The sequence below is a fragment of the Brassica napus genome, chromosome C5 (genome assembly GCF_020379485.1).
Source record: "Brassica napus cultivar Da-Ae chromosome C5, Da-Ae, whole genome shotgun sequence".
Classification (NCBI taxonomy): domain Eukaryota; kingdom Viridiplantae; phylum Streptophyta; class Magnoliopsida; order Brassicales; family Brassicaceae; genus Brassica; species Brassica napus.
The window spans coordinates 52096643-52119823 of NC_063448.1; the positions used below are offsets into that span (position 1 = coordinate 52096643).

General features: G+C 35.3%; 1 protein-coding gene and 2 pseudogenes across 1 annotated transcript; all 3 read left to right on the forward strand.

The window, feature by feature from the left end:
• Nucleotides 1–559: 559 nt before the first annotated feature.
• On the forward strand, nucleotides 560–10028 carry LOC106454266 (annotated as a pseudogene).
• Nucleotides 10029–14301: 4273 nt separating this feature from the next.
• Nucleotides 14302–15626, forward strand: LOC106452717 (methylesterase 17). Its single transcript, XM_013894888.3, has 4 exons — nucleotides 14302–14670; nucleotides 14770–14910; nucleotides 14983–15117; nucleotides 15228–15626. Exons 1-4 carry the CDS (start codon nucleotides 14407–14409, stop codon nucleotides 15513–15515), a joined length of 828 nt encoding a protein of 275 aa, XP_013750342.2. The 5' UTR covers nucleotides 14302–14406; the 3' UTR covers nucleotides 15516–15626.
• A 951-nt stretch (nucleotides 15627–16577) lies between these two features.
• LOC106452708 lies at nucleotides 16578–23109 on the forward strand (annotated as a pseudogene).
• Nucleotides 23110–23181: the final 72 nt, after the last annotated feature.

The window sequence follows — 23181 nt, forward strand, 5'->3', positions numbered from 1 at the left end:
CAACTTATTTTCGTTATATTGACTTGATAGGTTTTAAGAATTATAATCTGGAACTTGAATTGATAGGAATGATTTATTTGAGAGGTATCTAAATCAATTATTCTAAATTCAATTTCAAAATTTGATAACTAACTCCTTAATCCCGTAAAATATGCCATCATCTTAACTTAAACTGTTTCCATCGCCATCTTCTCTTTATAAACATCCTTCCTATCAACATACTAATATATTTTCTGGACTTTACCACTATATTTACTATAGCTAATAATATTTAACCTTACTTATGTCGACTGTTTCCTAATAATATGGAGCATACCTATTTTTTCTCACTATATATCCAACAAACAAGAACATTCCAGGAATCAAATCAATTATTCTAAATTCAATTTTAAAATTTTATAACTAACTCCTGAATCCCGTAAAATATGCCATCATCTTAACTTAAACTGTTTCCATCGCCATCTTCTCTTTATAAACATCCTTCCTACCATCTACGCTTAACACACTTCTTTAAAGCTTATTTGAGAATCCAAATCTAATTCAGAAAGTACCTTTAAGCATGGAACTCACCGCTTTGGCTGACATCAAACCATTCAAGTCAGAATGGCGTATTCAAGTTAAGGTGCTCCATACCTGGAAGCATTACACAAAACTTTCAGGAGAAACATTGGAAATCATTCTGTCTGATGCACATGTAAGTCTCATTACTTAGTCTACCTTTTGTCTGTTTTTTTTCTCTTCATTCTTAACTAATAGATATATTCAATTCTACTTTCTAAATCGCTGCAATTTGTTATTTTTAAGGGAACTAAAATTCTTGCGTCCTGTAAGAAAACATACTTTGAGAAGTTTGCAAAAAAAGTACATGTTGGAATGTGGAGAAACATTGAAAATTTCTCCATCAATGGCCCCGGTGTTTCCTACAGGCCTACCAATCATCAATACAAGATCAATTTCATCTATGGAACTGATATCACTCCGTCAACCCTGCAAAACGACAGCATGTTTCTCAGTTTGGTTGATTTCCAGACTATTCAACAGGGAGTAGAAGATGAAAACATCTTAATTGGTAACTATTCCTATTTTAAGTTTGATAAATACATTTTGTTAATTAGATTTTGATCTATTTCAGATGTTATTGGAGAAGTGACGGATTTGGGATCTCTTGACACAGTTCTGTGTTCTGGTAAAGAAAGAAAGAAAATTGAGTTCAGTTTGACAGACCTTCAGTAAGTCATCCATTTGTTTTTTCCTTATATCATATTACTAAAACTAATAGTTTAACATTTTTATTTTTACAGAGGCCGTAGGATTGCTTGCTGTCTATGGGGAAAATTTGCTGAAAGCATTCATGCTAATTGCAAAGCAGTTGGTGGAGATACTGTTATCTGTCTCTTACGTTTTGTGAAAGTCGGCACCTATAGAGGTAATCCTCTATTATCACTTATCACTTATCATATCATAGTACCTTTGAGCATGGAACTCACAAAATCGTCCGTTTATTTATGTCAGATGAGGTTCAAATTTCAAATTCATATGATGCTTCTCAAATATTTTTCAACCCGCCAATAATGGAGAGTGAGGCCTTTTTGAAAAGGTATTTAGATTGTTTATAAAATGAAAAGCTATACCTATGTATACTTTAAAATAAATTTATTGGGGTTGACTTTAATAGGGATGTTGCATCCAATGCTTTGACATTGGTTGAATCCGAACAAGACAAACTTGAAAGGGAGATTAGACGCGATAAATGGATGCAATACCCAATCAGAGACATTGCAGAGCTACTATCTTCAACTCAGGTAATAGTTTTGATGCAAATTATATTCTAACACTATCAATGCTTAAAGGACTACCTTTACTTTTGTAAATGTAGATTGAGCAATGCAGAGTCATTGCCACAATTTATGCAATTGACAAGGATTGGGGATGGTACTATTTTGGATGCAAAGCTTGCAACAAAAAGGTCAACAAGATTTCAACAAAAGTTCAAATCGTCAAGGGGAATGAGATAACCACTCATTTGTGGTGGTGTGAAAAGTGTGATGATAAAGTCACTAAAGTCTTGCCAAAGTAATATATTTGTTAAGCGAGTTTTGTTGTCTATATTTTAATTTCATAAGTTGCTAATTCAAAATATGTGATGCAGGTTCAGGATTCATGTATGGGTGAAAGATGGTACTGGAGAAGCTTACCTAATGTTACTTGACTGGATTGCAGTCGGAGTTATTCCTGAAACTGCTGCTGCCTTGCTCAACGGTTCATTTGAGGAGGTTATATCCTGTATTTCACAACTTCATTATAAACTTTCAGAATATATAACTTTTAACATATACTGAATATTACAGCTACAAGATATTGAATCTTTTCCTGAGGCCGTTACTGATTTGGTTGGAAAGACTTTCATGTTTGGTATTTACATTGAGAGTAACAATGTTGCTAGCAAAGGTGGGATGTATAAAGTTGGTAAAGTATGGAAAGATCTAAGTATGCTACTGACTGGTGGTAGCACCACCGAGTCATGGACTCACTCTGATGTGGGAACTTCTAATTTAAGTGGTTCACAGGTATGGTTTTGTATTTTTAGATTTTTATAATGTTAATTGACTGTATACGACTGCACCAGATTCATAGTGTAGATTGTTTGTACAGGGTTCACTTTAGTTATCGAAAGTCAGGCAAACGAAAACACTGTGGTAACCCCATCATCTAAACGCAAACAACAATCCAATGAAGGTGAACCTGACATAAGTTCTACAACAAAGAAGCAGTGCGCTCGAGTTTTTGTGAAGAAAGAAAAGACCACTAAAGAGGACTCAAGCTCCAAGAAAAGTGGCTAAAGAAGAAACCAAAGTGGTTCTTTGTTTGTTTTCTGTTTTTGTTTTCTGTTTCTGTTTAAGTTTTCACAATAAGTGTTTATTTGCACATTTGTTTCAGTTATTTAAAGTTTAATTTCTAATAAAGATTTCCAATATTTGCGTTCCTTTGCTAGATTATTTTCCAATTTGCAGTACTTACAATTGAGACTTACATTTTATTATAAGAAAATACTTGATTACTATTTTTGATATACTGATTCAAAAGAATCTGCTCACATTACATACATCATACTATGTTTAAAATCTACTCTAAGTAATGTTTTAAAATAGAGATTTTTAAATTTATAAAAAATTATTTGAATTAAAACAATAGGAATGATCTATTGACCAATCATCTACATGTTATACTACTCTGCCATATCATATATGAATTTAAACAAGTGGTTTCATGTTAAATGTTTATATCTCCTTATATAAACGAAACTAAAAAGTATTAAAATAATACTTTTATCCAATAATAAGGGAGTTCATTAGCTAACCCACGTTGTGTCTAAACATAACCCTAACAACCATCGTTACAGAACACAATAGATTACAATAAAACACCAATGGAAAACTAACTTCTCGAAATGCAGTTATCATTACAACAAACATGAAGAACAAAGAAGACAATACAAGGAAGAGAAGAACAAATCATCAACCTACATGTCAAAGTCCAGCAGATTCTAAATTGACTGATGGAACCATTGCCGACTCTACCTTTAGACAAGTGTTGGGAGATGTTTCTAATTTAAAGCCGAATTTACAAAGTTCTGGGGGTTCTCAGCATTTTACTCAACCATCAACCTACTTCGGTTCAGGAAATCCATACTATGGTGCCTTTTCTTTACCCATGACATTGTTATCTGTTACTGTTTTCTACTCAGTGAATCAATATATGCAATTCATGCGTCTATTATGTTGTTGATTCACCTACAGACAAAGCTAAAGGAAAGCAGCCTCAATGTTCTAAGAGGATTCGAGCAAATGGTAAGTGGATTAATTAGAAACATATTACAGATTTTGACCAGTTCTATGTTTAATAACTAACATTGTTATTTGGTTATTTTGTGATTGCGAGGAGATAATAACAATGACAGAGTTCAGTTATCAAACATCTTAACAAGAAGAAGTACATGTCTCCAAATTCAGCCTAGGAATCTTTTACCAGCCTTCTCCAACTCAGACAGTGTCAAGCAACATAATGAGAACATGTGGTCAACATCTCAAGTGAACGAGTCAGAAAAAGAAGATGACTTGGAATCATCTCTTGACCACAATTTTACTGGTAGGCATAATTATATCTATTCTAATTTTTTCGCAGGCTTAAATTTTATAACATTGTTTTTTATATACAGATGAAGGTGAAGATTATAGTGATCAGAGTTATGATGATGTTAGTAGTGAAGATAGTGATTCACATGAAGTAGGATCTGATAACACTGAAGAAATATCTGATACAAGTCATGTACCAGATGAACAAAGGGCTAGGATTTTGACTATGGCCGATATATTTAAAACCATGTTTCAGGGAGGTCAATCCTCATCAACTACACCTCTGCCTAAACTAAACACTACACGTAATTGAGACTTTTTCAATTTTTTAACTCAATATCTATTATATTTTCTTACCTTAACCATCTGAATTTATGAATTTCTTACAGAGTACTTAGATGAGGGAGATCCTACTTACATATGTAACTACTGTGGGGCGAAAATGTGGTATGGTGAACGCATTGAAAAGAGAAACAAGACCAAGAAACCAAAATTCTCTTTGTGTTGTGGACAAGGTCAAGTTCAGTTACCATTACTAAAAGAATCACCAGAGATCTTGAAAAGATTGTTACATTGTGATGATGAGATCAGCAAATACTTTCGGGAAAATATCAGGCAGCTTAATATGGTTTTTTCTTTTACATCTCTTGGGGGTAAAGTTGATAGATGTCTTCCTCAAGGACGTGGCCCAAAGATGTTTCAACTTCAAGGAGAAAACTATCATCTAATGGGTAGTTTAAAGCCACCAGCTGGAGAAGAAGCCAAGTTTTCTCAACTCTACATTGTTGACATTGAAAACGAAATTGACAAAAGAGCTTCCATTATAGGGTATTTTCAACTCATTACTAAGAACCAAAATATAATAGATTATGACCTGCGAACGTAGAAATTCTTATACTGTCAAACATCTTACTTTTGATGCAGGAAATACAAGAAAAAGGCTGATAAGGCAAAAAAAAAGAGTGTGAGGAAAAAGGTCATTGAGATGATAGTTGAGATGCTAAACCAAGTAAATCCATATGTGCATCAATTCCGATCAGCCAGAGATAGGTTCAATTTGAACCCTGAGACTACCTTTCATATGCGGATTGTTAGCAGTCGAGAAAAAGACGGGAGGACATATGATACTCCTACTGCATCTGAAGTTGCTGCACTGGTTCCTGGGGATTTCAATTTGGAAATGGATAAAAGAGATATTGTTCTTGAAGAGAAGCAAACAGGATGGCTTAAACGGATAAGTGAAATCCATCCTTCCTATCTTGCACTACAATATCCTCTTATCTTTACATATGGCAAAGATGGGTTCAGACTTGGGATTGAAAAAAGAGCTACAGAGGCTACATCTAAACTGAAGAGGAAAAATATCAGTATGAGACAGTGGTATGCATATCGGATCCAGGAAAGAGACGGGGAATGTCATACACTTCTGCACTCTAAGAGGCTATTCCAACAGTTTTTGGTTGATGCTTTTACAACCATAGAATCTAACCGGCTGTGCTTTTTGAGGATGAACCAGAAAAGCCTTAGATCAGATAGCTTTGATTCTATTCAGCAGTCTGAAAACGATGGGAAGACAGATATGAGTGAGCAAGGAAGCCGCTATGTGTTACCAGGCACTTTTGTTGGAGGACCAAGATATATGAAAAATATGTATTTGGATGCAATGTCGATATGCAAATATTTTGGGTTTCCCGATCTGTTTATAACTTTCACATGCAATCCTAAATGGCCCGAAATCACCAGATATGTTCAACCACGCAAACTCAGTCCTGACGACAGACCAGATATTCTATGCAGAATTTTTAAGTGTAAACTTGATTCTCTTATGAGGGATTTAACAGAAAAAAATCTACTTGGAAAAACAGTCGCATGTGAGTATTTTGCTTGGTTATTTTCGTTTGATATATTTTTTGTTTAACTGTAGTTACTAATGTCTTTCACTGTTTTTAATGCAGCCATGTACACAATTGAGTTTCAGAAACGTGGTCTGCCACATGCTCATATTCTGCTCTTCATGCATCCTAACTATAAATTTCCTAAACCAGAAGACATTGACAAGATTATCTCAGCAGAAATACCAGACAAGGAAAAGGAACCAGAGTTGTTTGATGTGGTCAAAGATATGATGATTCATGGTCCTTGTGGGTCAGTTAACTGGAATTCGCCATGCATGGAAAATGGTAAATGTTCAAAGCTTTATCCAAAAGATTTTGTGGAAACAACTTCAGTGAACCGAGAAGGTTTTCCAGTTTATAGACGGCGTGAACAGTCTGGTTGCTTTGTAGAGAAAAATGGTTTCAAATGCGATAACAGATATGTGATACCCTATAACAAGAAATTATCTGTTAGTTATCGAGCTCATATTAATGTAGAATGGTGTAATCAGACTGGTTCTATTAAATACTTATTTAAGTATATTAATAAAGGCGCGGATTGTTGTACTGTTACTGTTGAGCCACCAGAAAAAGGAGGAGCAAAGCGAAAGAAGTCAAACGATGAAACTACTGGAGTTGATAAAAAAAATGAGATCAAAAACTTCTTCAACTGCCGGTAAATTTTGTTTTGCTCTTTCTTTAAAGATTTTTTACTTCTCAATCAGATCAGGTACAATACTAATCTCGAATATTATTTTTTTAGATATGTTTCAGCCTGTGAAGGGGCGTGGAGGACTTTCAGTTTCCCTATTCACTATCGATCAGTACCTGTTGAGCGAATGCAGTGGCACCTACCAGGGAAGCAGATAATAATTTTCAAAGATGATGACACTTATGAGAAAGTGACCAGTCGAGAGCTTATAGAAGATACTATGTTCACTGGATGGTTTGAACTGAACAAGGTTAGTGCTGTTGCCAGAAGACTAACGCTAGCACAAATCCCAACAATGTTCACTTGGAATAAGAAGGAGAAGAAGTTCCACGACAGACAGAGAGGATTCAGTATTGGTAGGATCAATTATGCCCCAAGGAAGATTGAAGAAGCTTTCTATTTGCGTGTTCTGCTAAACATAGTTAGAGGTCCAAGAAATGATGAGGAGATTCGGACATTTAACAATGTTGTTTATCCTACGTATAAGGCAGTGTGTTTTGCAAGAGGCTTACTAGACGATGATCAAGAGTATATTGATGATATTTTTAGGACAAGTTTCACAGAATCAGCTTCAGCTTTGCGTCATACTTTTGTTATGATGCTGATGTCTGGTAGTTTGTCAGAGCCAGAGGTTGTTTGGGACAATACATGGGAGGTTCTATGTGATGATATCGAGTATAAACGGAGAAAGTTACTAAAAAGGCCAGGTATAATATAATTCTATTTTTTTATCATATCCTATTCTGAAAAATTGAAGTTGAAAGTGTTTATATTTTTTTTTTACAGATCTCTGTTTAAGTGCCCATGAAAAAAAACAATATGCTCTTCTTGAGATTGAGAATATTTTAAAGAGCAATGGTTTTTCTTTAGATCAATGGGAAAATATGCCAAAGCCAGATCCAAATATTGGTGGGAATGACAATGTTCTGATTTCAGATGAGCTGAGTTACGATAGGGAGAAGCTGAAAGCTGAGCATGACAGAGACATTGTTAAACTAACGGAGGAACAAAAGAAAATATATGATGAGATTGTTGATGCAGTCATAAATCAAAAAGGATGTGTGTTCTTTGTTTATGGATTTGGTGGAACTGGTAAAACCTTCCTGTGGAGATTGTTGTCTGCAGCTATTAGATTCAAGGGGGAAATATGTTTGAACACTGCATCAAGTGGGATAGCTTCTCTATTGATACAAGGAGGAAGGACAGCACATTCTAGGTTTGGAATACCAATAAACCCAGATGAGTATTCTACTTGCACCCTTATTCCAGGAAGTGATCAAGCTAACTTGGTGAAAGCAGCATCTCTAATCATTTGGGATGAAGCACCAATGATGAGTAGACATTGTTTTGAGTCTTTGGATAGGAGTATGAAAGACATTATGCGGAACAAAGACAACAGGCCTTTTGCTGGGAAAGTTGTTGTATTTGGAGGTGATTTTAGACAAGTTTTGCCTGTTATACATGGTGCTGGACGACCAGAAATTGTAATGGAGTCTCTTAATTCATCATATTTATGGAGGCATGTCAAAGTGATGAAGCTAACCAAGAATATGAGGCTACTTTCTGAAAACCTGTCTGCTGAAGATGCTAAGGAATTAAAAGAATTCTCAAAGTGGATTTTAGATGTTGGAGATGGAAAGCTTGGAGGTGAAAATGATGGAGAAGTTGTAATCAATATTCCAGATGAGTTTCTTATTACTGATGTAGATGATCCGATTGAATCAATTAGCAAAGCAGTATATGGGGATGTATTTTCCTTACAACAGGATAAACAGCCAAAGTTTTTCCAAGAAAGGGCAATTCTCTGTCCCACCAATGAAGATGTCAACAGGATTAACCAGCACATGTTGGATAAACTACCAGGTTATACTATTTATATGGACAAGTTATTTTTGGCTATTGAAATCGTTTATGATTATTATATAATTTTTGAGTTTGTAACATGCAGGAGAAGAAAGGATTTACTTAAGCTCTGACTCGATTGATGCTTCTGATAGATTTTCGAGAAATGACCAGGCTCTAACTCCCGATTTCTTAAACACCATCAAGGTTTCTGGTCTGCCAAATCACAGTCTTCGCTTGAAAGTCGGCTGTCCAGTGATGTTGCTTAGAAATATCGATCATACAAACGGTTTGATGAATGGCACAAGACTCCAGATTACAGAGATGGATGATTTATTGGTAAAGGCTAAAGTGATCACAGGAGAAAAGGTGGGGAAAACTGTGGTCATTCCTAGACTTTCTATTACACCTTCTGATAAGAAATTGCCTTTCAAGATGAGGAGAAGGCAGCTGCCTATCGCAGTTGCATTTGCTATTACAATTAATAAGAGTCAAGGTCAATCACTATCCCATGTTGGTTTGTATCTACCAAGAGATGTCTTCTCTCATGGACAACTATACGTGGCTGTTTCCAGAGTTACATCAAAAAAGGGATTGAAGATTTTGGTTGTTGATGATCAAGGAAAGCCTAAGCGTGAGACAAAGAATGTTGTTTTCAAAGAGATCTTTCAGAATCTCTAATTTTAATGTTTACTTTGCTGTGTGTTTTAGCGTATTTAAACTTATTTCTATTTTTGACAAACAATGTAGTTAACTTGCAAGTTGGAAGTTTTTCATTTATCTCTCTAATTTATTCATGCAAACAGAAGCACACAACATACATTACAAGCAAACGACATTGTATTTGTTAACCTACATACAAGCACACAACAGACAGGGTGGTTAAACAACATTCGGATTCAACATCCTTTGGAAGCACGCAACAGACGTACCAGCAACAACATTCAGATTCCATTCCTGACTTCTAACCGATATTGCTTTCTTGACTTCTAATCTATATTCCATTCCTGACTTCTAAGTGCTAGCTAAGTTCGGTTAAGTGACGTACGTGTTATTCCAATGCTAGAAGTTGTTTCTGAAAGCCCTTTGCGTTCCTTTGGTAAAAAAGGAAGCTGAACTTATACTTTTTATAACTGCATCTCCTGAAGTATAAAACAGAGCTAAATAAGAATATAATTGTAATATACTCACACAGCAGTACATATTTATTATACTCATAACTTCATACTGCAGACAAGGCGCTAAATAATACTTCATGAGATGGAAGAAAACCTGTCGATCTCAAAGTCAGTCTGATATGGCTTTGATTGGTTTCCTAACATCATTTTACTTCTTTTATAATAATGAGCGCCTGCAAAAGAAAACATTCATTCCCCATAAGAAAACAAAAGAGTTTATATATGGCTTATAAAAAAATGATTTGTTAAAAAGTAACATAGATTTATTATTTGGTCAATAGATTACCTGTGATCTTCATAGGAGCCATGTATATTTTTACTGCTCTGGTTTCAAACCAATAGAGCCACTCATGTCAGCTTCCACAGTCTTCCACGGGTTTCTGAGAATAAAGTGACAGTCTTTCACTTTGAACAAATATTTATGAAATACTTAAAGGATGTTTCAGATTCAACATCATATAGCTTTTAAGAATCATAGTATATACTAATATACAAAATCAAAGTTTTAAAATATTTCTTACAGGCCATAGTAGGGGACCCGCCATAGTAGAGTACAGGCTTTTCAGATGTAGGAGTTAAATTGTTTGGTGATGCTATAGACACAAAAACCTGTTTCTTTTCGGACATCTTCTTTTTCAATGGAGACAAGATCAACGCTTTGGTTTTGTTGACCTTTCCTTCCCTCCAGTACACTTCAGACACATATATTATCATCGATTAAGATCAGCTTCACTCAGATCCCTCATCAGAAGAAACAGAGAATCCGTCACATCTGAAATTTTATTCAAAATAAATTTCTCAGATTTCACCTCAAAATAAGATTACATGCAACAAAATATATTTAATCTAACAACAAAACGAGTGATATTACATGTACCTGAGCTGATCTGAGCAATTTTTTTTACAGATCGATTAAATTTGAGCTGAGACAAGATCTGGTCGGTTGTAATAGAAAGAGGGAGAGAGAAACTCTATTTTCGAGCTGATTTTCTAAAAAGTTTTTTTTCGGTATAATAAGTTTGTGTTCAGGATTTATTTATTTATATGGGCCTGGAGCATCAAATTTGATGTATTGTTTTGCATTGTGTATTTGTATGCGCTTTTATCTAATTGACCTTAATTAGATATTACTAATCTATATTATTATCAAACAATTTTTAGGGTTATCTGTTATGTCTATTCTATTAAAACACCTACTTAAGTTTAGAAATAAAATGTGGAAAATTAAAAATGTTATCATATATGAAAGTGCAAAAATATATTACAAATTGCAAATTTGGTGAATAAAGATTAAAAATAATTTCCCAAACATATATGACACAAGTACACAATTATGAAACTTAATCAATTATTTATTTAATATAGAGAAAATTATATCTATTCTACTAAATTCATATCATACAAAAATATAATTATAAAAACACAGACATAAATTATATTACGTAAAAAATTAAAAAAACAAAAAATATACCCGCCCTCCGAGGGCGGGTCAATATCTAGTATTAGTTTAAAATACAAGAGAAATGAAGAAAATGAATGGAACCATGTTTCTTAATTGGTTATTATTTAAACAACTGTTCAACTATATAGTACTCCACAATGATTGAACAGTTATAAAAGAAAAGTTATGCGCGTCACTATACACCGCTTAAGACCTTTTGAGACGAAGGGACATGGCTATTTCCACTACCTGCCGATCTTTTGTAAGCATGTATCATATACTGATATTTAGTAGACATGTTACTCGAGTTAACTCTAATCAAACAGAAAATGCCCAATCGTTGCTTTCTCTATATTCTCTCTCTGCCTTTGAGGTTGCCCTAAATATACAACCTGATGATGGTTTAGCGGTGAGAAATTAGTGGTAGTCTTATTTTGTTGAAACTATATTATAGATTGAATTTTTGATATACACTCATTCAAATGTCTACCACAGAGAAAAAGAAGGTTTATAATGAAAATGAATCTGATTCCCTCGTCCACAAAGACTCTGACAATTGGCAAAGACTTTCTTTCTTTTTGCACATGTCTCCGCTCAGGCCATTTCATATGTCACCTCTCACACTTATTGGATTGTCCCCCGCTCCTCTAAATATCAAAAGCATCTGATGCAGTTGAATGCACGTAAGACTATTCAAGAAAACATCTAAATTCACTATTATGTTGAAAAAATGAATGGCCTAAGCGGAGATGTTGTATTTTCTGATCAAGAAATTTTATTTTATTTTTTGGATTTTGTAACGATTTGTTAGGCGGGTTATCCGGTCGCTGAAGACTACACGTTTCTTGGTTAAAAAAACCTTAAAACTGGTTAGAGGAGAAAGAGTTAGAGAGCCATGAGTGGGAAAACCTCATAATACGGAATATTGCATACTAGAATATTACAACTTGAGTTATGATCATAAGTCATGTCATTTTCATTTACACGTTGGCTTGTCTTTATTGAAAGTAAAAAATATGTAATGTTACAAAATAAACCGAAAGTTAAGGAGATATTGAAGAAAATAAGGAAAACACGTTACTCTCTGAAAAGGAGGTGATATCTTCATCTTTGTTTGTGACATTTCTCCTTTTCCCTCTTCTCAATCAGTGGTTAATTATTTGCACCTATTTGATTTCCTTTATTTTGTTCAAAAGTCGTAATTCTTTTAATTTATAATTTGATAGTTCTACGTAGATATCATGACATTTACGTTTTCTAACTTTACTGATCATTAAACATACGTTCAACAAGTCAAATAGTTTCGAGTTTTTGACGTGTAAGGTAAAACTAGAAGGCCTTCGAATGACACCCATTTATTCTGATATTGATTTTTTGGGCAAACTCAAATGGTTCATAACATTACATTTTGTCAAGACCGAAGTGTTCCGTGTAAGATTTATTCTTTATTTTTAGCAACGAGCCATTGTAATGGTCAATGAACGTTATTGTTTTTACGTTACAAATTTGACCGAGAAAAAACTAGTAATCCTACATAATCAATTTTAGTCAGAATACAAATGAATCCTAGCACGGGCCATTATAATATATGTTTCACACGTGACATACCTGAATCTATGTAACATTTTATAATAGCGATGACTATTTGTATACTCGAATACAGCTATCAAATACTAGATTTTCTGTTGTGAGTCGAGATTAATCATTATTTACATACGTCCTCGAATTAACCTAAACATTAAGGTGGAAATCCCGCTCAAGATTAAAAGCTGTTTAGTGGATATAAACGTGTAACTAGTGCGAATAAACACACAAATACAAATCGTAAGAATATAGTCAGCAGACAATTATTACTCATTGACTATCTCAACTATACGGAGATGCAATAAACCAAGTGCCATACACCAAAGTCGGATCCACAATCAAATCGACAAACATATATAACTATGTATATATAGATGCAAACTATACCCTTTTTCTTCTTCCTTTAATTTTCTTAAAATTGGTGGTGATTGATCGCAACATACGTAAGTATACATTTGGAAAAAGAAATACATAAAGAAAAAAGCAGAAATCTTGAAATGTACAAAATGCCAGAGTTAACTTGATGGGAAAAGATTATCCATTTCCATAAATCTCTTGATTTTTTTTTTGTAATATTTTTCCAGTAAATCACTTTTTAATTGCTTTATTAATCTATTAGATATTTTACCAAATAAACTAATCAGTTGTTCGATTAATTTTGGTAAAAAAAACTGTTTAATAAGCTAGGTTGCATGGAAACAGAAACGGATACGCGGAAACGGTTTCGTTTCGAAACGTGGAAACTTGATTTTTTTATTTTTTTTGCTTTAGAAATGTTTTAGAAACGTCTATATATATATATATAACTGATTAATATTTATATTCATTTTTGTTATGTTTAGTATATCTTTTTTGAAAATATATGTTTAATATATCTTAAAATACAAATAAATAAATAGCCATTCTATTTAATCATACAAAAATAAAATAAATCATCATTAAACATCAAAGTTATATAAAAAAATCAAAATAACAAAAACCCAGTACTTAAATATTAAATAACTTAACTAAAATAAAAATCATAACAACAAGTCATAACCAATTGGAAAGTTCTAGCGTTTCCAAAACAGAAACGCGAGTTTCCAAAATAGAAACGCAAGTTTCCACTAAGTTTCCAAACTGAGATTTTTAAGAAACGAGTTTCCAAAGCGTTTCCGTGAGTTTCCGAGAGATTCCGATTCCGAAACGTTTCCGAAATGTGAAACGGACCTTCAACCGAGTTTCCATGCAACGTAGTTAATAAGACCCAAACAGAAAAAGAAAACAGAATTGGCTGAGCGAGAAAATAAGCTGCAGAAGGAAAATTTCCCTAGAAATTCTACTTAAGTTGCATGCATACTACTAGTTATCAAATTTCTATGAAAATTAAAGTTTTATTTTTATTTCCTTCAACTTATGTTATAACTGGATAAAACTTCTATGAAAAGTCAACAGATATTTTCATCATTTCATAAGAATAAAATAATTACTGATTAATGTTGAAACGTTACAGTAAGAAAAAAAATCACACTAAAAGGAAATGGGAAGAAGCAAACATATATCTTCCACCACTGTGTATGCGCTTGACATATGTGACAAAGACCCCAAGAAAACACCCAAAGCACCAAGCTGAAAAAAATCCATCAAATCGCCGGCGTAGTTGATGGCGGAGGAGAATCAAGAAGAAACCCTAGTCTTGAAACCAAGAAGTAAACCACCTCACTTCGTGTTAATACACGGCATAAGCTTAGGATCATGGTGCTGGTACAAAATCAAATGTCTCATGGAAGTCTCTGGCTTCACCGTCACTTGCATCGACCTCAAATCCTCCGGCATCGATCCTTCCTCTGCCGATTCTCTAACTTCCTTCGACCAATACAACCAACCACTCACCGACTTCCTCTCCTCCTTGCCCGAACAAGAACAGGTCAGACACACACCCGAGAAAACTAAAAAACTAACTTAGTTAATTCTTGAAGCCTAAGCAAACTCACTCTGTTTTCTCTGTTCTATGTTTTGTCATCAGGTGATACTAGTGGGTCACAGTGCAGGAGGGCTTAGCGTAACTAGCTCGATACATAAATTCCCTAAGAAAATCTCTCTAGCTGTTTATATTGCAGCTACAATGCTCAAATTCGGGTTTCAGACCGATGAAGATTTGAAAGATGTAATTAAATAAATAAAAAATTACTTTAAAATGAAGGTAACTTGTGAGTGACATTTTGCTGTTCTGTCACAGGGAGTGCCTGAACTATCAGAACATGGTGATGTCTATGAGCTTGGTTTCGGTTTAGGACCCGAGCATCCTCCGACCAGTGCCCTTATCAAACCGGAGTACCGTCGAAAGCTCCTTTACCACATGAGTCCTCAACAGGTATTCTCCATTTTATTTTATTTTCTCTATGTTTCAAATCAGATATTTTTTCTCACAATCCAAATCTTTTGTCCTTATGCTCGCTGTTTTTGTTTATGAATGTTGTCAAGGAATGTGCGTTGGCTGCGTTACTAATGAGACCAGGTCCGGTTCTGGCGCTAACGACAGCAAAAGTTGAAGAAAAAGGACAAGAAGTGGAGGAGCACGTGCCGCGCGTGTTCATCAAGACGTTGCACGACCGGGTGATGAAACCGGAGCAGCAGGAGGCGATGATGAAAAAGTGGCCACCGAGAGAAGCGTACGAAGTGGACAGTGACCATTCACCTTTCTTCTCTAACCCTTTTGTGCTCTTTGGTTTACTCATCAAAGCTGCCGTTTCTGTTGGTTCCCCTATCTAAACATATTTAAGAACAAGGGATTATATCTAAACATATTTAACCGGTTTGATAAAAGTATGTAATAAAGAAGAAAATTGTTTATTAAATGATATATAACACTCTACTTACCAATCGTTCTCGTCAATTTTTATCTTGCGTCACGAAAACTCAATTTAATTAAATGTTTAGTATTAATATGGAATTTAATAGTTTAAAGTCTTTACACAATAAAATGAATTTTTAGATTCGTAATTACACTTTGACAATGGTAAGTGGAGTAAAAGAAGAAAAGAGTGAAGTAGAGAAGGAGACAGTGTGAAGGTGACAATGTAGAGTGGTTGCAGCGTTTACGCAAAGCTAATTTTCCTCTATAAATCTCTACTTGTACAAGAGTGAATGCACAGAGAGAGAAGAGACTGAGAGTGCGTGTGTGTGTCTGTGTCTTTACTCATACATGAAGTACGAGAAACGTGAAGCTGATGAGTAACGCAGCTGGTGAAGAGACTTGTCAGATATGTACTGAAAACATTGGAAGAACTGAGCATGGAGATCTCTTCGTGGCGTGTGATGTCTTCATCTTTGTTTGTGATATTTCTCCTTTTCCCTCTTCTCAATCAATGGTTAACTATTTGCACCTAATTGATTACCTTTATTTTGTTCAGAAGTCGCATTTCTTTTCATTTATAATTTGATAGTTCTACGTAGATATCATGACATTTACGTTTTATTATTTTCTTAAAATTGGTGGTGATTGATCGCAACATATGTAAGAGCACGGGCAAGGGTGAGAGCTTCCATCGGTTTCTCATATATAATATTAAATTTTCTATTTATGTTTTATTTGTTTTAGATTAACCATGTTCTAAAAATCGGCCGCCTAGTGCCTAGGCGACCGTCTGGGCGCTACGCATCACTTTTCCGCCCCGATTTATGTCAAATCGTTTTAAGAAATCGGATATCCGATTTTTTCCGCCTAGACCGCCTAGCCGCCTAATCTTTTTTTTTAATGATATTTTTATTTATTTATTTGATCTAAAATTTTATAAATATCATTTATATTCATAATTTTGATGAAAATTACACTATATCAAGTTTATATATTCTATTTGTGTGTTTTATACAATCTTAAACATGAAAATGTATTAATATTATACATAATTAAAGATTAACATGTTTATAACAAAGTAAACAATTTAAAAATTCCGCTCCACATAATTTCCGATTAATCCCTAATTTTCTCTTTAGGTGCTAGGTCCAACCTGACCGACCGACTAGCGTCTAGCGCTTTCCCGAACAGCGAGATTAACTAAGTTGCTGCAGGTTGATAGGTGTAGAATCATCTCTCACCATTTCCTTTGCAGCACCTTTATAAACAATTGATTCTAACAAACTATCATTCTCTTTCCTACTATTTCAATTCTTTTTATTACTTTAATTGATAGGTATTTAGTGGGTGCCTTAAGTATACATTTGGAAAAAAGATATACATAAAGAAAAAAAATCTTGAAATGTACAAAATACCAGAGTTAATCTGATGGAAAAAAAAATAAAGATTTATGGAAAGGGATAATCTTTTCTCATTAATTTTTTTTTTGCTAGCAAAAAAAAAAGACTTGGGAAAAGATTATTTGTTTCCATAAATCTTTAATTTTTTTGTAATATTCTAGTTAATCACTTTTTAATTGTTTTATTCTTAGGACTGGGCAAATAAACCGAACCCGAAAATCCGAATCGAACCCGATCCGATAAAAATGAATCCGAACCGATTCGAATCCGACATAAATACCGAATGGATCTTGTTTTTTGGTATTTTGGGTTAATGGTATTATCTGAACTGAACCCGAACCTAAATGGATATCCGATAGAACCCGAAACATTTAAAATCACAAAAAAAAACTTCTACCAAATATGATTTTAATTCTTAATATGTATCCAAAATATTTTAAGATATTATTGAACTTATAAAATAATTATTTATTACATGAAGGTTGATGGTGGAATATGGCAGTTGAAGCCTTAAGTTTTTAGATTTTGGTTTTGTTTTCACTGAATAATGTTTCTCATTTCATGAGAACTTAGTTTTTGTTTTATGATTTCATTTATCTGGTTTTCTTTGTATCACTAACTATGTTTATCTTTCGCTTGATTTTGAATGATCACGTTTAATATTTTTTTCTTATTTTTGAATTGATTTATGTGCACGTGCCGCACGTGTACATCAAGACGTTGCACGACCGGGTGATGAAACCAGAGCAGCAGGAGGCGATGATGAAAAGGTGACCACCGAGAGAAGCGTACGAAGTGGACAGTGACCATTCATTCACCTTTCTTCTCTAACCCTTTTGTGCTCCTTGGTTTACTCATCAAAGCTGCCGTTTCTGTCGATTCCACTATCTAAAAAATATTTAAGAACAAAAGAGTCCGTGTGTTGTTAACCGGTAAAATATTTAATAAAGAAGAATATTTTTTAATTAAAAATGATATAATTAAATGTTTCTGTTCAATTTTATCTTGCGTCAAGAAAACTCAATTTAATTAAATGTTCAGTAATAATTTGGAATTTAATAGTTTAGAGTCTTTACACAATCAAATGAATTTTAAATTCGTAATTACACTTTGACAATGGTAAGTGGAGTAAAAGAAGAAAAGAGAGTAACTAGAGAAGAAAACTGTGTGAAGGTGACAATGTGGAGTGGTTGCAGCTTGCAAGCAAAGCCAATTCTCCTCTATAAATATCTACTTATACGAGAGTGAATGCACACAGAGAGAGAGACTGAGAGTGCATGTGCATGTGCATGTGTTTGTGTCTTACTCATACATTACGTAATGAAGCTGATGAGTAACTCTGGTGAGCAGACTTGTCAGATATGTAGTGAAAACGTTGGAAGAGCTGAGAATGGAGATCCTTTTGTGGCGTGTGATGTCTGCTCGTTCTCAGTTTGTAGACCTTGGTACGAGTATGAAACGAAATATGGAAACCAGTCTTGTCCCCAATGCAAGACCATATACAAGGGTACACTTTGACTCTTCTTTAGTCTTCATATATCTTCTGTGAACTTAAAGTTTGTATCATTGTGTTACTGAGTCTAGGTAGTCCTGCAATTCCTGGAGATAAAGACGAGGATTTCTTCACTGGTGAAGATGCTAGTGAGTTTAGTTATACAGAAAACTCACAGAAGGAGAAGACACCAGAGGGGATGCTTGGATGGCATCTTACACATGGGAAGGGGAAAGAGGTTGAGCACTCTGTTTCTGACAAAGAGGTCCCTCCAAATCTTAATACTCGTCTCATTAGTATACAAGAGGTAAGACATTGTGGATTCATTCCCTTTGTTGAATTAACATCACATCATGCCTATCCAGCTTGAGTTAAATGTTGGGATCTAAGTTTTTTTTTTTACTTATTATTAGGTTTCTGGAGAGTCTTCTGCTGCTTCACTTGAAGGCCAATCTGTATCTTCTACTATATCTAGTGGAAAGCGGCTTACCTCACGTATACTCCCCACATGAATGCTTACTTAAAAGCTAGCTTTTCAATTTGGTTAGCACAAAAAAAAAAAAACTCTGTTGTATTACCCTTGCAGCAAGCAGAAGGATTGTGGATGTAGCCTGGAAGGAGAGGGTTGACGTCTGGAAAATGAAGCAGGAGAACGGATTCAGTCCTGTGAGATCTCAATCTGCTTCTGAAAGGGGTGTATATGATTTTAATGCCACCATTAATGACTCCGTTGATGAGGCTTTGCTGTGAGTGCCAGTTTCTTTGCTATCTCTTTTTGGCCCATGTTGCTGATGCATGCATGCTACTTCTTCTTCTTTTTTTCCTCTTTCCCTAGTTAAGTTGATGTGTTGAATAATGTGTTCTAAATTGGTGCACCAATGAAGAAGCCGCGCGGCTGCCTCTTTCAAGGAAAGTATCGATTCGATCATCACATATAAACCCTTACAGATTGGTTATAACACTGCGTCTCGTAATCCTATGTCTCTTCTTACATTACCGTGTCACGAATCCAGTGCCAAATGCATTTGGTCTATGGCTAGTATCAGTGATTTGTGAGATATGGTTTTCTATATCTTGGATTCTTGATCAGTTCCCCAAGTGGTTCCCTGTTAACCGAGGAACATACCTCGATAGACTATCTCTTAGGTATGTTAATACCGTGGTTCTAAAACTGGTCCAGCTAGACGTCAACTTAGTCCTAGCGAAACGATTATCTTAAAATCCGATTCATACGATTCAAATTGGTTTACATTATTTTAAAATTGGTTAATATTGATTTAAATTAATCTAAATCTGTAAAGTTAAACATTAATGTTGGTAAAAATTCAAAATAAAAAAAATCTTTTTTTTGTATATTAAAATCAAAAACTAAAATGAATTCTATAAATTTGAAATATATATAATAAATAAATAATTCTTTAATGTTGATAATCCCTTCAAGTAGCTAGTCCTCTGCTATTTATTGATAATTGAACAATGGTTAAAACTACTCTGAAGCTCTAACTCACTGCCTTGTGACTTTATCTTTTTTGCTTGCTGCTAATCTTTAACTTCATTACAGATACGATCGTGCAGGCGAACCATCACAATTAGCAGCTGTGGACATTTTTGTGAGTACTGTTGACCCTTTAAAGGAGCCTCCTCTGGTGACAGCCAATACAGTACTCTCTATCATGGCGGTTGATTACCCGGTGGACAAGGTGTCTTGTTATGTTTCTGACGATGGTGCTGCTATGTTATCATTTGAGTCACTAGCAGAGACATCAGAGTTTGCTAGAAAATGGGTACCTTTCTGCAAGAAGTATAGTATTGAGCCTCGAGCACCAGAATGGTACTTTGCTTTGAAAGTTGATTACTTGAAGGATAAAGTTCATCCGTCATTTGTCAAAGATCGCAGAGCTATGAAGGTAAGTTTGTTTGTATGTAAGTTACTTTTTGGCAATGCTATTATTGATTATGTGTTATGTATTTGGCAGAGGGAGTATGCGAGATTCAAGATCAGAATAAATGCACTTGTTTCCAAGGCTGAGAAAGTCCCTAGAGAAGGTTGGGTTGTGCAAGATGGTACGCCATGGCCTGGAAACAACACAAGGGATCATCCAGGAATGATCCAGGTAAGAGATAATATAAATGTTAGGATTTAGCCATGGGATTCGGTTTTCGGTTTCCAGTTTGGTTCTAGAGGTTTAAGATCTATTCGGGTATTTAGAAAATTCGGTTCAATTCAGATAACAAAATTAGGAACTAGCTATACCCTCGGTTCTGGTTCTTCGGTTCATTAGGGTTAAAAGGTAAAAAAAAATCAGAATTTTCGGATTAAATATTGAATTTTCAGATAAAAATATAGATAATTCGGATAATTTTAAATATTTAGGATAAAAAGTATTCAATTGTTATTAGAAGTGAAACGTGATGGTCTTGTAGTATCATTTGTTGATTGCAGGTTTTCTTAGGACAAAATGGTGGACTTGATGCAGAAGGCAACGAGCTTCCACGTTTGGTCTATGTTTCTAGAGAAAAGAGACCAGGGTTCCTGCACCATAAAAAGGCTGGTGCTATGAATGCACTTGTAAGTTTCTGATCAATGAGTTTTTCCTTTTTTATTTTTTTCTGTTTTTGCATCTAATGAACAATGCTCTCTTCACTTGGACAGGTTAAGAGTTTCAGCAGTCCTTACTAATGGACCTTTCTTATTGAATCTTGATTGTGATCATTACATAAATAACAGCAAGGCCTTGAGAGAGGCTATGTGCTTCCTAATGGATCTAGACCTTGGGAAGCAAGTCTGTTATGTCCAGTTCCCTCAGAGGTTTGATGGTATTGACAAAAATGATAGATATGCTAACCGGAACACCGTCTTTTTCGATGTAAGTTTCACTTTCTCATCTTAGCAGAAAAGGTCATCAGCTTTAGCATTATGTGATATGGTCTTCAGATAAATTTGAGAGGCTTTGATGGGATCCAAGGACCTGTATATGTGGGAACTGGCTGTGTATTCAATAGAACTGCATTATATGGTTATGAACCTCCAGTTAAACCAAAACACAAGAGAGAAAGTTGTTATCTAGACTTTATGGAGGATCTAGAAAGAAGGGATCCAAATCTAAAAAGGGTCCTGACAAGAAAAAATCTAGCAAGAACTCTGACTCAACTGTTCCTGTAGTCAACCTTGGTGATATAGAAGAGGGAGTTGAAGGTAAACTTGTTTCTCCTTCTGTTTCAGTTCCCTGTTATACTGACATGCTGGGTTAACACAGAAGTCTCTTGAACTGTACCACATTTTGCAAAACCAGCTCCTGCTTTAGATGATGACAAGACCCTCCTGATGTCGCAAATAAGACTGGAGCAGCGGTTTGGACAATCAGATATTTTTGTTGCTTCAACACTAATGGAACATGGAGGTTTTCCTCTCTATGCTACTCCCGAAAACCTTCTCAAAGAAGCTATCCATGTCATTAGCTGTGGATACGAGGACACAACAGAGTGGGGAACTGAGGTATCTTCTCTCTTCTACTCTTTTACACGTGTATGCTTCGTTACATATCCAGGATTGATTTTCTGACATGTTAGGCTCTGTATGGTATTTGTTTAGATTGGGTGGATCTATGGTTCTGTAACAGAAGATATCCTCACCGGGTTCAAAATGCATGCACGTGGCTGGAGGTCGATTTACTGTATGCCTAAACTACCTGCATTCAAAGGATCTGCTCCTATTAATCTCTCTGATAGGTTGAACCAAGTGCTTAGGTGGGCTCTAGGTTCAATAGAGATTCTCTTTAGTCGTCATTGTCCAATCTGGTATGGTTATGGAGGGAGGCTGAAGTTTCTTGAGAGGTTTGCATATGTCAACACCACAATCTACCCAATCACATCCATTCCTCTCCTCATGTATTGCACATTGCCTGCCGTTTGTCTCTTCACCAACCAATTCATCATTCCTGAGGTTTGCTTTCTCTATCTTTTAATGTTAATTCATATCTCAATGGCCTAAGCAAATGGTGTGTGAAAATGTTTGTAGATAAGTAACTTGGCGAGCATATGGTTTCTTTCTCTCTTCCTTTCGATTTTCGCCACGGGTGTGCTTGAGATGAGATGGAGTGGAGTGGGTAGAGACGAGTGGTGGAGAAACGAGCAGTTTTGGGTCATTGGTGGTGTTTCAGCTCACTTGTTTGCAGTCGTCCAAGGACTTCTGAAAGTGCTGGCCGGTATAGACACAAACTTCACAGTCACATCGAAAGCCTCGGACGAAGACGGCGACTCGGCCGAGCTTTACTTGATCAAATGGACGACGCTTTTGATCCCGCCGACGACTCTGCTGATTATAAACCTTTTGGGAGTGGTTGCGGGTATCTCTTACGCGCTCAACAGTGGGTATCAGACTTGGGGACCTCTTTTTGGTAAGCTCTTATTTGCGTTTTGGGTGATTGTTCACTTGTACCCGTTCCTCAAGGGTTTGATGGGGAGACAGAACCGGACTCCGACTGTTATTGTGGTCTGGTCGGTGCTTCTTTCTTCCATCTTCTCCTTGTTGTGGATTCGGGTCGATCCGTTTACCTCTAGATTTATTGGACCGGACGTGAAGGAATGTGGATACAACTGTTGAGAGGAGCCGTCTTGAGCGACACACACATATCAACTGTTAATCTTGTTATCCTCTTTCGCCTGCAGTTTTTTTTTTTCTTTTGTCAA

What these genes read in the sequence shown, in the direction of transcription:
- LOC106452717 (XM_013894888.3), top strand. Translation starts at nt 14,407, where the DNA reads ATGGCGGAGGAGAATCAAGAAGAAACCCTAGTCTTGAAACCAAGAAGT. An exon ending in CCTTGCCCGAACAAGAACAG is followed by an intron (nt 14,671 to 14,769) that starts GTCAGACACACA and finishes TTTTGTCATCAG; the next exon opens with GTGATACTAGTGGGTCACAG. An exon ending in ACCACATGAGTCCTCAACAG is followed by an intron (nt 15,118 to 15,227) that starts GTATTCTCCATT and finishes AATGTTGTCAAG; the next exon opens with GAATGTGCGTTGGCTGCGTT.